At 37.3% G+C, this 15,695-nt stretch overlaps 6 protein-coding genes across 6 annotated transcripts; 1 reads left to right on the top strand and 5 right to left on the bottom strand.

The window, feature by feature from the left end:
- Positions 1 to 94: 94 nt before the first annotated feature.
- BATDEDRAFT_85224 (uncharacterized protein) lies at positions 95 to 1,009 on the bottom strand (the record flags this gene model as incomplete). The annotated part of the gene is made up of 2 exons (XM_006676393.1): positions 95 to 679; positions 890 to 1,009. The coding sequence occupies 2 exons, from the start codon at positions 1,007 to 1,009 to the stop codon at positions 95 to 97; spliced, it is 705 nt and encodes a 234-aa protein (XP_006676456.1).
- An 863-nt stretch (positions 1,010 to 1,872) lies between these two features.
- BATDEDRAFT_22548 (uncharacterized protein) lies at positions 1,873 to 4,218 on the bottom strand (the record flags this gene model as incomplete). The annotated part of the gene is made up of 1 exon (XM_006675530.1): positions 1,873 to 4,218. One exon carries the CDS (start codon positions 4,216 to 4,218, stop codon positions 1,873 to 1,875), a length of 2,346 nt encoding a protein of 781 aa, XP_006675593.1.
- Positions 4,219 to 6,326: 2,108 nt separating this feature from the next.
- Positions 6,327 to 8,371, top strand: BATDEDRAFT_1420 (uncharacterized protein; the record flags this gene model as incomplete). The annotated part of the gene is made up of 3 exons (XM_006674819.1): positions 6,327 to 6,445; positions 6,558 to 7,384; positions 7,485 to 8,371. Coding segments are annotated over 3 exons (1,833 nt in total), but the record flags the coding sequence as incomplete, so codon positions are not given.
- Positions 8,372 to 8,641: 270 nt separating this feature from the next.
- Positions 8,642 to 11,118, bottom strand: BATDEDRAFT_22550 (AAA family ATPase CDC6; the record flags this gene model as incomplete). The annotated part of the gene is made up of 7 exons (XM_006675531.1): positions 8,642 to 8,902; positions 9,011 to 9,335; positions 9,450 to 9,720; positions 9,812 to 9,978; positions 10,052 to 10,233; positions 10,340 to 10,689; positions 10,839 to 11,118. 7 exons carry the CDS (start codon positions 11,116 to 11,118, stop codon positions 8,642 to 8,644), a joined length of 1,836 nt encoding a protein of 611 aa, XP_006675594.1.
- A 371-nt stretch (positions 11,119 to 11,489) lies between these two features.
- On the bottom strand, positions 11,490 to 12,814 carry BATDEDRAFT_85221 (uncharacterized protein; the record flags this gene model as incomplete). The annotated part of the gene is made up of 5 exons (XM_006676394.1): positions 11,490 to 11,737; positions 11,820 to 12,000; positions 12,074 to 12,331; positions 12,483 to 12,575; positions 12,674 to 12,814. 5 exons carry the CDS (start codon positions 12,812 to 12,814, stop codon positions 11,490 to 11,492), a joined length of 921 nt encoding a protein of 306 aa, XP_006676457.1.
- A 584-nt stretch (positions 12,815 to 13,398) lies between these two features.
- On the bottom strand, positions 13,399 to 14,670 carry BATDEDRAFT_85178 (decapping nuclease; the record flags this gene model as incomplete). Its single annotated transcript, XM_006676395.1, has 5 exons — positions 13,399 to 13,761; positions 13,853 to 13,949; positions 14,063 to 14,336; positions 14,408 to 14,487; positions 14,661 to 14,670. The coding sequence occupies 5 exons, from the start codon at positions 14,668 to 14,670 to the stop codon at positions 13,419 to 13,421; spliced, it is 804 nt and encodes a 267-aa protein (XP_006676458.1). The 3' UTR covers positions 13,399 to 13,418.
- Between the last annotated feature and the right edge of the window lie 1,025 nt (positions 14,671 to 15,695).

Raw genomic sequence — 15,695 nt, forward strand, 5'->3', positions numbered from 1 at the left:
TTTACCTATAACCAATAAAATGTATAATAATATCATGCGTAAACCAACACAAAACTATGTAAGAAAAATATGTATTTTATAATTATGAAAACAATTACACTTTGATGCCGGGAACTCGAACATGCTCTCGAGATCCAATATTTGGAACAGCAATGTCATTCATTCTTGAAGAGACATCATTGCTGGAGATCCACGATCCCCAGTTGACACGAGGTGTTACTCGCTCCAGTGCAACTTCAATGAACATCTCTCCAGATGCTTGCGGTCGAGACAAGGGGAAATGAGCAACATGCCGTGTTCCTTTAATCCCCCAGTCAATATTGCCTTCACGAGCGCGCCGAGTTACTTCATGTAAAGCCATACGAAGTCCATTGCTTTGAGCATAACAGCGAACCAGTGTTTTGTCCCAATTATCAATTTCGTCCAAATCGTCTACTTCCCAAACTGGAATCAATTTTAATCCAAGAATTCGAGAGGCAGAAACTCGATGGTGTCCATCAAGAATCACCTGTGGGTGTGATGCAGTAACAACGGGAACTGGAATCGGAGAGTTGGGTGGGATGGTCTGCAAATAAGCCAGCAGAGATTCTAAATGAGCTCTTGAAGTATGTTCGTGCCTAACTAATCGAATAGGATCAACCCATTTAATGCGTGGAGTTGGAATATCAAGAAATGGATCCTGGTTAAGCCAAAACAGTTGAACCACAACCGTTATACAGCAACAATAAATGTAAATATAATGATACTGTTAGTGATTTAATCTGAAATAGCTCAACTTTTAGTTACGGCATATAGACTACAAGTAGCCCATTATGAACTGGCGAGTGCAAATAGACTACAAATTTCAAGAATAATTATGCCCACCATGATGCAGTTTTATCAGTCTCACCTGAAGTGTTGTTCTGTAGTGCTGAAAAAGTGATTCCTTGTATATGTCCAGCGATCCCTGCGGAAAGCTCAGTAGCAGGAACAGTACCATAAACAGACCCACTGTAGCAACCCTAGACATTTTGACAATTTCTTGGGCAAGTTTTCTCAAGTCGAAAAACAAGCCGTTTAGGTCTGTATTCACGTGAAGTGGAACGCCAAGAAGTAAACGAATGTGTTTTGGCAACTCACAATCTGTTCAACCCTCCTTTCCTACAACCAAACATTATGATATTGGACGATCTGCACGGGAACAATTGTTGCATTTTGAAACGTACAACTTTTATTCCTCTGAGCTAGAATGCAAACGTATCCGAGTTTGATCCTGTGCAGCAAATATTCAACTATATTTCAAACTGAGGGAACTAGTGTAGGATAATAGTATTCATTTTACACAAATACGGCTGTAATGAACTGCATCAATTGTTTTTCTGATAACGATCAAGAGTGTTTAAAAATTACACTTCATTACTGTATGATGTATAAAGCGATATGAATCTACAAATCTGCCAGTATCTAATCGAAAAATATTGTTAAAATATACTATTTAAACTCTCGACTCTTTCCTAATTTGCTCACTATGGTCTACAGCTTTGTCTAATCGGTAAAGAATGCACCAGAAATACATACTAATATAAAGCAGATGACTAGATAAAGTTTAGTTTAAAATAAGGTTTATTTTCAATAAAATATTATTGAAGATTATGGTAGATATAGCATAGAAGAGGAGCAAAGAAAATAAAAATATACCTGTGATTATTGATCTGATACAATGAGTTGAACAGGATCATGCATTGTACAAACCAAATGCCAGCTAAAATAATATTTGACTCATTTTTAGTAGAGTAGCTGGGTTTGAAAAATTGACAACAGTCGGAACAATGACATTATAAAATAAGCATGAATAATCCGAAATAGTAAATTGTATCAGCAAAGTCGGACAATTTATTTCCAAAACAGGTCATTTGATGCCAAAATCCGACTTTTTGTACGTTCAGAAATACCCAAGCAATCAAGTTTACCCTTTAGTTGTGGTGGCAATAGACCGTTTTCTGGATCTACATCTGAAATGGTTTGATGGCACAAATGACTATTCAAATTGTAGATTTTTTTAGTTTGTGCAAGCCGGGGATCTTGCTTGGATGTCATCCGTTTAGACCGACAACTACGGATATAGTCGGTGTATATACAATAATGCTCAGCTCGTTTGATCCAATCGCGATTTACCTTTGGCGGTTCGATTGAATCTAGCGAGGCGCATGTCTTTTTGGAATGATTACTGGGCAAAGCAATATCTAGCCGACTTTTTGAACAAGTACCATTCTGTAAGATATTTGAAGTCACCTCATTCAGTCCGACCTCTTGTATAACTATCTTTGATTTATCTGTGCTTAAATGCTCAAGACTATGAGTCGATTGAACAAGATTTAGTTGAGAACATTCCACTGGAATGCCAGTCGCACATAACGAAACTGAAAGTATTGTTAGGATTTTGTCATCAAATGCCATCTTCCCGGATTCTATTCCATGAAAAGCTGAAATATGGTTTGAATTATTGGTGCATGCTTTGATATGGCAAGCTGCTGCTATGTTGAAAAGTCCTAGTTGATGGGGCCTGAAACTGACGTGAATGGCAATTTTCTGAAGAGGCAAAAGCTTCCCAGATGCTGGTGATATTTGAAACTGAGCATATTTGGAAAAATAAAAATAAAATCCAAGATGATTGCTGCTGTTGTTCAGTTCAATCGTTCGAGTCACTGTAGATCCAACTTGAGTATCGGGGAATATTAAGCTATTCAAAGACAGGGTAGCTAGTAGTTCGCATGCTCGGCCTACAAAGTCTACTTGCATGGCTTTTTCTCCCAAGCCACCACCACCATTTAAAACCCTCAACTCCATAGGGGTTTGATAATTGCTTGCAGGAATGGCAGCACGATTAGTTTTGAATCCGTATTTAAGTAATAACTGATGAGGCTCGAATTTAAAGTGAACCAAGGTGGATTGTCCAGGAAGAAGGTTTCCAGAACATGGCACGCATGAAATGGCTTTCTGGTTTTCGGCATTTTCTTCAGAAAGACTCACTGGTTGACGAGTTTTTATCATGCTATTGATGTTGGATATGGTTGGATCGTCTTGATTTAGTCGAGAAATTTCCCATGCAACTGATTCAAACCAAAGATTCTCAATATAAACTGGATATCGAATAGCATCTCCGTAATACACTGTGCCAAAGTTGAAGTCTTTCCAGTCCATTTGATAACCGTTACGAGCATTTCGAAAACAAAGTTTATGATCGATTACATTGGCAGATACGTTGACTGAAAGCCGTGTATCGTTTGAAATGGGGTTTTTTGTTTTTAGAGCAGATGTCATTCCACTAGGATCTATGTAGATCTTTGCATTGAAAGGCCCTGAAATAGTTGGTAAAAATTCGATTTTAAGCTTGCAGCTATTTCCCGACAGCTTAGTATCAAATGGATCAAGTGTTGCTTTTGTTGGTGTGACTTTGATTGGTAATGATAAGTCCCATGTACATTCAAATGAAGCGGCTATTTTTCCTACATTGCAAATAGTCACATATTTGACTGCCCAATTTAGACTCTTGCCAACTGATCTGTAGTCAAAATCGCTGTTTTTAACCAAGTCATGCTCGTGCACTATACTATCATTTTGCTTGACTTTGCAAGGTAAATCTTGAATATTTTTTGGATTTGGCTCAGCAGCAACTGAAGGGTAATCATTATCACTGCAGCGTAATAGAGTTCCAAAATTTATGGCAGATTCAAACTCTAGTATCGGAACGCATGGGTAAGCCACTAAAGGAACTGTAATGTCGCTACTTCCTTGTACTTGAACAATAAAACAATCGGTATGAGTTGCTTTAGACTGATCCGTATTGGCAGATGCTATGCTACTTGGTGTTGCATTAAATACTATAGTCATTTCTTTTTCCATTCCAGGAGAAATCAATACATTGTCCCACATATCCTTTTTGTCTAGCTTGAAAAAGACGGATTTTGTAGGTAAAATCGATACTCGCTTGCTCATTTTAGAGAGATTCTTGATACGCAATATCTGTTGATACGTCTGTCCGGTCATATAATCTGAAAAGACTCCTTGCGGTGGTAAAACACGAACAGCAAAGTATTTTTCCAGATGTAGTTTCTGCTCGAATGATGTGAGAGACCGATGGCTTGTCGTTGCAAGATATGTAAATACAGTGGGCCTGTAGCCTATAGACGACTGATTGAGAGGTTTTTTGGGATCCGTGAGATGCTTTGAGCTTGCCATTCTAAAGTGCTACCAATTTGTATAAATCGGGTCAAGTTATCAACTCTTGATTTCTAGTCCAGCGTAAATTTTGGCCTTGATAGTAAAAGCTTTATGCCACAATGGCAAACCGAATTCAAAATCTTGAATATTTGACAATGACTTGTCAGTACAAATTACCCATCATTAAATACCTTGAAGTCCAAAATATACAAGCTGTGCTATTTTACTAAACATTACTGCCAATAAAATATTCTTGATTATACTTTAGTGATAAAATATCATTGTTTAAACGTGCTCAACGGACTGTACAATTCAAAAACTCTTGTTGATTGGAATACTTTGCTTGTAGATATAAATATATCAATAAAATCTTGGGTTTTAAAATTGCAGTCAATACATTGGAATGATTGTATTTGGCTGAAAACAAGCCAAGTATGACAAAATAATCAAAAGGCTATACCACGATTCCAGTCTACAGATATTCAGTCTAGACTATTTTCAAATATTTGATAGGCTGTAGATAAATTTGACTTGTGAGCAATGAAAAAATCCGACTGCCAGCTTTCCATAAAACCGTTGTGGCCTTTCATGAAATAAAAGTAATCGGATTTACAACTGTATTCACGTAAATGAAATACTAAGAGTATCAAAGCACATGATAAACAGTCGGTTTTGTAAAATGATAGTTTGGTATGTATCAAATTGGCTGGTCTCTTAGTGACTGGCACGAAAACAGCGGTTACATTCCTGATACGTGCGATCATTGATTTCTTGAACTAGACGCGAGCGTACGAGATTTTAGGATACGGTAAGAGAAGGGCTTGATTAACAGCATCATAACAGTCAAACTAATATTCGGATTGCAATGCATGACACCAAAAGTGAGGGAATAACACATTTGAAGAGATAATTTGTGTGTATTGTATAATGGTTGTTTATTAAAATAGCCAATTTTCAATAGCAAAGTGTAACGAATATTAACCATTATTTATTCCAAACCGACATGGTCAAATTCTAAAAAATGAATATACAGTGTTTCATTTTACGTGAACATGGCCGCAGTTACAAATTGAACATGTCTATTATAGCTTCTATTTTGCCAAAAAGCCATTATAATGTCAAATTTAGCAGTGAAATATTAATTCTTTCAACCCTTTTGTCCCGTATTGATGTTATGTGTTTGAAAACTAGTGTAGTTGGCCCGATTGGACTTGTGTTTGTGCGTGTTATTATTGCATCTCGTCCAACTAGCGTACAGTAAAACATTGCAAAGTTTGTTTTACAGTCGTATTCATATAAAATGAAATCCCTTTCTGGATTTATTTTGCAGTGACTTTCTTTTGCTTCGAAATAAACAATAGTTAGGTATTCGTTGTATTTTCCTACTATAAATGACTGCTTTAATAGACATTGTCAATTTTTCTTTTATACACAATGTTCATTATATAATGAACAAAATCAAACTATGGTTTGAGCCGAGATTATCTTTTTGAGCGTGTCATTTTCCCCTTGGTTATCCATACATTGTACAATTGACAGGTTTGAATCCAAACTCGTTCATTTCAGTCTAAATATTGAGTTGAACCGTTTTGATGTTGTCAATACGACTCTATAAACTACTTTCTGCTGCATCCTAAAGTTTCATACATTCGCGTTCTAGTTTAAAAGAACACGATTACACATGTCAATACAACTTGTTTTCATGCCAATCATAGTGTTGATTTTGTGAAAAAACAAGAGCTAAAGATTAAAAGAGTGTGGGATTGACTGGAATTGTTCAGTTTTTTATACAAAAATGAGCACGAAAGTTAGTTATCTAAAGAGTTTATGGACAATGCTGTATAGTAAATGTGATGAAAACTAACAACTGTTTTATAAACTGGTTATTTACTATGTACTTTTGCATTCTTATTTAGTATTTCATTCTACGTGAATACGGCTGTAATAGCCTGTTTTGAAAATAAAACCCAAATCCTACTGCCTTGAAATAACAATCAAGGTTTCACTCGCCTATCCATATTACGTTTTCCAAAAGCAAGCTGGCGGAAACCACACACTCTGCCCAAATGGGTCGTTCAAATAAAGACAGAGTTTCTCCAGAAGGTGCTGCAGGACTTCAACCGCGAATAGTGACGAAACGAAAATGCCGAGACATTATATTTTTAATATTATTTATTCTGTACTGGATTGGTATGGCTTTTGTTGCTCAAAGTGCTATTTCATCTGGCGATCCTCGTCGCCTTTTGTGAGTAATAAGCTTTGAATCTGTTTTTGTAAACATCTTGTTTTGAAATATCAAAATAGATATTTGGTTTGTTGCATTGATGGCTAACTGTATATGGCTTTGGGTAATTCAGAACTCCTACCGACTACCTTGGCGAGTTCTGTGGAATGAACAATACCGTTTTAAATGCATCTCTTTCTGACCTATCCACAAAGCCATATCTTTACTACCTTAATCCAGTGGAATTAAATTATGCCGTATGCATTGCATCATGTCCTAATATCACGATTGCAACTGTAACTCCCAGTACTGGTATCTGCATATATAGTGCTACTCCGTCGATTCTTAACTACACCTCATACATGTCAGATCAAACATGCAGTTCATACATATACAAATCAACTCCTGTACTAGGCAGATGTGTTCCGATTGAGCCTATTCCTTCCGTGTATGTCAATCAAACTTTTACTGCAGGAAACGCGACCATCAGTACCAACGCTATCCTAACAGCTGGTAGAAGCTATGCTGTGCAAGCCGTTACAGATTTGTGGTCTACATGGCCAGTTATTGCTACATTTATTGCGATTGCTTTAGTTTTGTGCTTTTTATGGCTAATTTTCATGCAGTGGATGGCAGGCATCTTTGTATGGACAGTCATTTTACTTTCCAATGTAATAATGATTGGCGTTTCAGTGTGGCTGTATTACTACTGGCAAGGAAGACTCAAAGATTATAACAACAGTGGATCATCCAGTTCTAATAGCACAACTAGTTACTCGATTGGTGGCCAGATTTTATCAGCTAAAAATGAAGTAGTGGCATCCGAAGTCATCTTTATTGTGTGCGCAGTAGTTGCCGGTCTACTACTTTTAATTACTATTGCCATCTTTAAGCGAGTTCGAATTGCAATCCAAATCATCAAGGAATCAAGCAGAGCATTGCTTACTATGCCTTTGATTGGTAAGTTTAAGTTTCATTACTTTAACCGCGTAGTCTGTATTTTAGCATATACAGGTCATGGTGCAAGCAGACTTTAATCATTTGCATGAATAATTTCTAGTTTTATTCCCAATGTGGATCTACTCTGGACTTATTTTGCTGGTTGTGTACTTTATTGGAGTCATGCTTTACCTTTTGACGCCATCTGGCCCAGTCAGAATTTCTGCGTTTGGATTGACAATTACAGATCCAAATATCAGCAATCAAATGATCTGGTATCATCTTGGAGGATGTATCTGGTTTTTTACTTTTCTTAGCGGAATCAATCAGATCACTCTTGCAGGTGCAATTGCTCAGTGGTACTGGACTTTAAATAAGAAAGAGTTGCAGCACTTGCCAGTCCTACATTCGTTTTACCGTGTATGCAGATATCATTTGGGATCGGTAGCTTTGGGATCGTTTCTTCTTACCCTGATTGAAATGGTGCGAATTGTTCTTTGGTACATCCAGCGTCAAGCACAAAAAACTCACAATCAAACCATTCAATATATCGTTGCATGCCTCCAATGCTGTATGAAATGCGTCGAAATGCTCATGAAATTCATCAACAAAAATGCTTATATTTACATTGCAATCAAGGGAAAAGCATTTTTCAAGTCTGCAGCAGAGGCATCATCGCTATTGCTTCGTAATGCGCTAAGATTGGTTGCTGTGGATTTTGTTGCCGATTTTATTTTAATTATTTCGAAACTAGGTGTAACTACATTGTGTGGATTTCTTTGCTACCTATGGTTCAGCTACCAGGCTGCTCAATACACCAATGTCAAGTTTCCCTTCATTACAGTTATGGTCGTGGTTGTAGAAGCGTACATGGTCGCGACAGCTTTCTTCTCTATTTATCATATGGCGATTGATACTATTTTCTTGTCCTTTTTGGAAGACTGTGAAACCAATGATGGTTCACCAGAAAAGCCTTATTATATGAGCGACACCCTGAAGCGGATTGTTGGTAAAACTGACCAAAAGGTAATGATTTCAAGCATAGATGGGCTGGTCTAGCAACTTTTTTTCGTTATTCATAAAAAGCTAATCCAATAGCTTAAATTTTAGGTGGAAGTTGAGCAAAGACCCAAGAAAACCACACACGTTACAGGATTTTAAACTAGCTGAAAATTCCAATCGTTTTAGCAGTAGCCTGGAAAATCATTACAGAATGAAGAAACAATGGCCAGTTCATCTGTATTATTTAAAATCAATTTATTTATACTCCAATGATGTTTATTTAGTGGAAGCTAATGCCAGGCTTGCGTTTTCCAAAACGGTTGTCAGAATAGGAACTGCAGACACTGCCAGTTCTATATCCTCTGGCCTTACAGTCATAGAAACAAGCTTCACATGGCGCATTTCTTTTCCTTTACCGCTAGCAATGCGAATCAGTCCCTGTGCTTCTAAATTTGTTAAAAGATCCATAAATTCGGTGCGTTTTAGGGGATTGACTTGGTTTCTGTATCGGCATAGTAATAGATATGTCTCCAAAACCTAAAGAGTTGAAGAATACAGCATAGTTTAAATTCAGATTAAATTGAAATTAAACAGATATTCGGATTAAAAGCACGCATGCTTTGTCAAAGTACATGAAACATATACCTTGTCTATGCTCATATCAGCATTTAAAGTGCGCTTCATGATAAGCAAAGTACAAAGAAGTAGCTTTAACTGCATGCTTAGCCCAGTGACTCTATTGGTGTTTGGAGAACCAAAGAGATTGGTTGTTGCTGATAAAATATGTCGAACCGTGACTTTTGGAACTGCAAGCTTGGTAGGTGTACTAGCAATCAAACTGTTTTTGCCACTACTTTTCATCGCATCAGAAATTGGTGGCATGCTAGTATCTAGCTGCTTACTTGTTTTGACTTGTTCATCAACTACTTGCCGTTGTTTTTCTTCAGTTTCTGCCAACTCAATGGCAGTTCTAAATATTTAAATTGGTTAGTAAAACATCCCAAGCAAGCCTGAAAAATGTGCGTGATGAGGTGTTGTTATTGAAAATATCAATAAAGATTGATGATGCAGCCACAAAACTTACCGGCATACATCAAGTGCTTTGCGAATATCGCCCGTTTCAGCTATTTTACGAGCAGCTAGTTCAATTGCCATGGGCTGCATAAGTGAGATGGTGGTAGTGTCTGGGGACATCAGATTAGACCCTCGTGATCTACAAGGAGTGGATGGGGGATTGTTTTCGCTAAAAATTGTCGTTCCTATTGGACTGTTTGAAACCATGTCCAGGCGATTTCGAATGATTTCGGTAATCTCTGACACTTTGTATGGGTCAAAATTAAGGAGCTGCGGCTCACCTTTATAATTTCAATATAAAATATAAGTATTTTGATTTTGATTTCACAAAGCAACAAGAATGGTATTTCCACTAATATATAGCATTCTCACAGTTTTTAGTTCTCAGTCTAGGCAAAAGGCGATATGTGAGATCCACAGTATTTGAAATGCCAATCAAAGAGAGTCGTGAATCTGCATGGTTGGCCCAAGTAAACAATTGATAAAGAATATCTTGATTGGAAACAGCAAGCTGGTCAATCTCGTCCAAAATAAGCAAACTATACATTTTACCAATTTAAAAGTGAGTTAAAGCCTTGGCCAATAGTCTTGACGAGAAGATTTTAGACTTACTGGAACGGAGATTTTTTGGTCAAGGATTTGGTTTCTGGGAGAAATACATTTTCCAATACTTTACATCCTTCAGAAATACTGTGTCCAGACAGTCCTAACTGAGACAAAATGCTTGTATATATGCCCTTTGGTTCAGAAATTGACATGCAGTTTACTTTGACGATTTTCAAAGGAAAAGACAGCTAAATATGTCAAAGTTGATGACTGTGGTCAGATTCAATTATTCCCTAGGCAAGAGCTCAATATCTCAATAGCGAGTAAAGATCTAAATTTAAACACTTCAACTACCTTTGAAGCATTGCTAGCATAGTTGCGAATGCATTCCTCTAGTAATGCCGTTTTTCCAGTTCCAGGAAGTCCAGAAATATACAATGATCCAGATTTGCAAGAAAATGGATTATCCAGCAAAAATTGCTGGACTATATTGCGTTCTCGTTCACGCCCGACAAGACGAGATGGAGTGCTGCATCGACGAAAAGCAGCTTTTGCACCCTGAAATATACTTCCAGATCCTTTAGGAGTATACACAGATTCCAATTTCTTTGTAGATGTAGATGGAGTTTTGGGAGTTTTAGAATCTGAAATGAGATGTCGTCCAGATTTTGAAGGGGTATTTTGCTGGGCGGTGGATGGTTCAGCTGATTCACTCAACAAGTAATAACAGTTTTAATATTATATAAACAGCAAGTAGTATAGTAAGCAGTCTGTAATAGTCTCAGATCCGATATGTAATACAAAATCGGACTTGAAGGTTCGGATATAGCCACCATGCATTCAAGCTGCTTACATGGAACAGGCTCATTAGGTTTGGGCAGAGCATCATTCAAAATACTAGCAGAAATTGAACTTGATATTTTTGGTGCAATAATAGAAACAGTCTTGTTCTTTTTAGTATTGCTGCTAGTGTTAATAGCGGATATTCGGGCAGATCTGCGCGTCGGTGTAGCTACAGCCTCTTGGCAGTTGTCTTCTGAATCAGAATATCTGCGTTTAGAAGGGGTGCCAATAGTAGACACATTGGACTCGCTTTGATCAGCTGTACGCTTTAGAGTATTTCTAGTCACCATTTATGAATAATAGTTCTGGACAAATCCGAGTTTCTGTTAAAAAATCGTCCGAACTGTCAGTCACGTGTATTTTACTGGCTGTCCAGTCTCAATCGAGTAAACTCAGCGTCCATTTACAATACAAACTCCACTTTACTGTACTCCAAAATCTCGTATACATTTACATTCTAGTTCAAGAAAACAGAAATTACACGGCCCAGAAATGCAGCTGCTTCTTGCCAATCACTACGAGAAAAACCAGTAGATTTGGTATCACCAACCATGTCATGAAATTGACTGTTTGTTATGTATTCTGACATCCTTGTCTAGTGTCTCAACATACTGAATACAGCTGTAATTCACTATCAGATCCAATCGCATTTTTATTCGGCCTAATTCTCAAACAAACAACATCCTTCAATCTCAATGTCCACTTCTGGTTTTTCAAACAGCGTAGGCACTATTTCCAAAGCATCCAGCACTTTATCCCCATCAATTAAATGTCCGATTGCTACGTACTTGTAGTCAAAAAACGGCATCGCTTTGAATGTAATCATAAACGCCGATCGATTGGTATTGGGACCAGAATTCACCATTGATACCACACCACGACGATCGTGTTTGATGACAAAGTTTTCATCTTGTTATGCATCATTTGAATTAAAGTTTGAATTAATTGATATGCATGGGATTGTCTGGGTCAAGGCATTGATAAAACTCACCTGCGATGCACTCTTCTGCCTCGGTTGATTTATGTAGAGGCTCAATATCTCTGGTTTCAATCCATCCATTTTGAACTAGTCGATCAAATTTACATCCGTTGTATGTGAAACCACTCTTTGCAGGGGTTTTTACAAAGTTCAAAAAGTGTGCAACTGTTTTGGGACAGACGGTGTGGAAAAGCTAAATTGGGTTGACAGCCCAGGTCAATGCACTTTACTTACTGTAGTAAAATATTCATGATTCAGTTTCTTACTTGTATCAAAATCTGTCCAACTGATACACCAGAAACTTTAATCTGCATACTGACGAGGCGACTATCGGTCTTTTTGGAACGTAGTAATTCATTATGGGCAGTATCGCTCATGGTTTTGTAAACAGCTGCTGGTTGTAGTATTTCTACTCCGTACTGGTCTTTTGCTTTGGTCACAAACTCTTCAACAGTCATGATACCATGAGAACTCACTTCAATAATACATCCTGGATATAGAGAATCTATAACGCGAGAATATTTCTACAAGATTTCAACAGACATCAAATTAGTAAATATGTACATGTCAGATGCAGCTGGTTTGACTGCATAGACTTTTTGAAAACTACCAAATAACAGTGGCTTGTTTATATTTAAAATAATATATGCAATGCAAATAGTCAATAGCGCATACTTTTTTTAATTGAGCCAGCTTGACTTGGTATGCAAATGGGTCATCGCCTTCTATTTTCAGAGTAACTAATCTTGGGTACTTTGCAAGTATCGACTACGCATGTGGGTTCAAAAAATTGACAATATGTTTAGATGCGTCCAATTGCATGATCTCAGAAACTAGAATAACACATGCACTTATTTTATAATCACCTGTGCCAATACTTGGGCTTCCTGAAATCGCTCATCCTTGACAATACCAGTAATCGTTACTAAAACTGGCGCAATGGTCTGAGAATGTTGGGTGATTACTGCTTGCGATGCATGCTTGAGAGTAACGGCAGTAGGTGGCATTGTTTTTATTTAAGCTATAGTAAAGTGTAGTCTCTTGATTTTCCATTCACTAATTGATCACGGTTGGTGACAATAGGTATGAGAATACAGAAATAAAGAGGTTTTCAGCAACCATCACCAAGCTCACTTTGGAACTAAACCTACGATCCCAGTAATCTGATAACAGATACGCTTGATAGATGCAGTGCGACAGGCCAAACCCATTTGACTTGACAAATCATCATTTGGCGCACATTTATGGATGGATCAAGCACACGAAATGAATATATTAAAGTTGTAAGCGCAATGTTGAAATGGGTGCTAAAGCTTAAACAATCATGTCACACCATTAGTCACAACGAATGTTGCATTGTCTATTTAATCCTGTTAAACCCTGTTGGAGACTATAAAACAATCAAGATCTGACCATTCGTAAAGATGGAGACTCAATTTACAGCCCACAAACCCTCTTAAACTTCAAAATGGCACTGGGTTGGGTGGTGGGAGTCGCACAAGTAACAATCAAACTCGACCATAAAAGTGATGTTGGATGAAATGCATGCGATTACTTTCTAAACACATGATACGCACTGATGACGATGATTGCCGATAATCTCATTTCAATTTATTTCTCTAGACTAAAATCTTTGGGAATAAATACTTGGTCACCACCAGTGACAGGTGCCAACATTTCAATCATTTGCTTATTCGAGTCAAATCGGACAGTATAGACAGTATTCCAGTCATCAATGGTGACCACTTGTTTGACCCATGCTAGAAATTGATCTCCAAATGCAATACATCGGTTGGGATCCCACATGCCAGGCTTTCCTCGTACCAAACGAGGCAGCTCAGATGTATCAAATTCTTGAACATGAGAAATGTGACCATCCCCAGTACGGAATCCAATAATCACTTTTGGCACACCTGCCAAGTAAGACTGCAGCCAGATGCGCAAAAGCTTAAATCTAAAAAATTAATAAAATACTGCAAGTAAGATGACCAATAAATATGATGGTCAGATTACACTTTGGCACAATCAATTTGATATAATATTACTTTTCAAAACTATGTCTTTTGCGATCAGTATCAATCACTTGAGTGGTCTTTAGCTCAGCATATACGCTTTGAGGGGAAGTGCCCGTTTCAATTTCACCTAATGATTTTAGTTGCAGTGAATATCAAAGGATCGTTAGTGATGCCGAGTGCCAAAACACGACTTGGCACTATAGTTTAAATATACATCAAGTCCAAACTTGGAATACTTACGAGTAACACAGTCCACTTCGGCACCCATGACAACACTGTGAGATCCATAGTTTGTCTTGAATACGCTACAGAATTGAATATTTGTGTTTACAACTGCAGTTTCTCTGTTTTTCAAGACTGGATCATCATGCTCAAGCTGATTTGGTGGAATGGGAATTGTAGATAGTGACTCAAACTTGTATCCCCAATATGTAAACATTGCATCCCTATCTGTCGCACCAAATTTAGACTTTTGTTTTTCTATAGACTCGTGTTCCTCTATATATATTGTTCCCTGAATTATTGCCAATATAGACAGTCAGTTTTTAATACAATGCACCTACACCAATCAGAAGATTAATATACTTTGTGTAAAGTCACGCCAAACTCCCATGTCTCGTTGGATGCATAGGGCACTTGGGCTATCTTGTTCATGATGCCTCTCCCTATAGAAAATTCAAATATTGTATTGATATCAGTTGAGCATTATATAGTCTATTTAAATGATACTTTGATTAGTAGTTTTTTACAGCTGTATCTACATAAAATGGAATATTGTATAAGGGTGTCAAAGTGTAATAAACGGCCAATCTCATGAAATAATTGGTGCCAAATTTACTAAACAGCATTGTACTCTTTAAATTCCTTGACAGAGCTTACTGATTTTCGTGCTTGTTTTTGTATAAAAACGGAACGAATGTCTACATCACGACTCCAATAAATTCTACATTCTTGATACTTGTTCAATCTAAACTCTTGTTTTCTACAAACCAAACATTGGGTGATTGGCAAGAAAACAGTAGTTGTATTTCTGAAATGTGCAATCTGTTTTCTTGAACTAGAATGCGAATGTGTCCAGGATTTAGGATATAACAAAATGGAGTTTGGCAACATCAAAACAATCAAACTCAATATCTAGATTTCAATGGATGGATCGGTTCATGCCAAAAACAGGGGAAAGGATAGATCCAAATCTATAGTTTGATTGTATTATGAATGTCGTGTTTGAAGCAGCAGTCAATTTGTAGTAGGGAAAATAACGAATATTTAACCAGTCTACTCCAATGCAAGATAAATACAAATATTCCATTTACATGAATACAATTGTAATAAGAGTAAACTACGCACATGTACAAATTTGTGGAATAACTGGTGCTTTCCCATTGGCTTGAAGTCGTTGATTAGCATCTTTTACACAGTTCAACAGTGCATCCAAATGCTCAGATGCCGGGTCTCTCTTTATAAATCTATCAGAAAATCCTTCTGATAAACTGGCTCCCAATGTTGGACAATGATAGTAGCCCTACAGTGACACCAAATCACAAATATTAACAACCCAAGCAAGATAATCGAGCAAGGATTCATTGGCAATATACTTTTTAAACCATAATGGTAAAGTAGATATTCGAATATGAGGTTATCATACCAATGCTTCTCGACACTGCATTTTGATGCCTCGATCTGGACCATATGAAAAACATCCAATTTCTACTGGCATAGAGTAAGTAGATGTTTTCAAATTAATACGTCGATCAGGAACTGGTAATCTGGCAATGCTGTCTGTTGATATAGGGTGCTGAGCGCTGTTGTTTGAATATTTGCTAGTAGTTCTGGATAAATGATCATCTTGACCACCTAAATTACGAGGTACGTA

The sequence above is a fragment of the Batrachochytrium dendrobatidis genome (assembly GCF_000203795.2).
Source record: "Batrachochytrium dendrobatidis JAM81 unplaced genomic scaffold BATDEscaffold_1, whole genome shotgun sequence".
Taxonomy (NCBI): domain Eukaryota; kingdom Fungi; phylum Chytridiomycota; class Chytridiomycetes; order Rhizophydiales; genus Batrachochytrium; species Batrachochytrium dendrobatidis.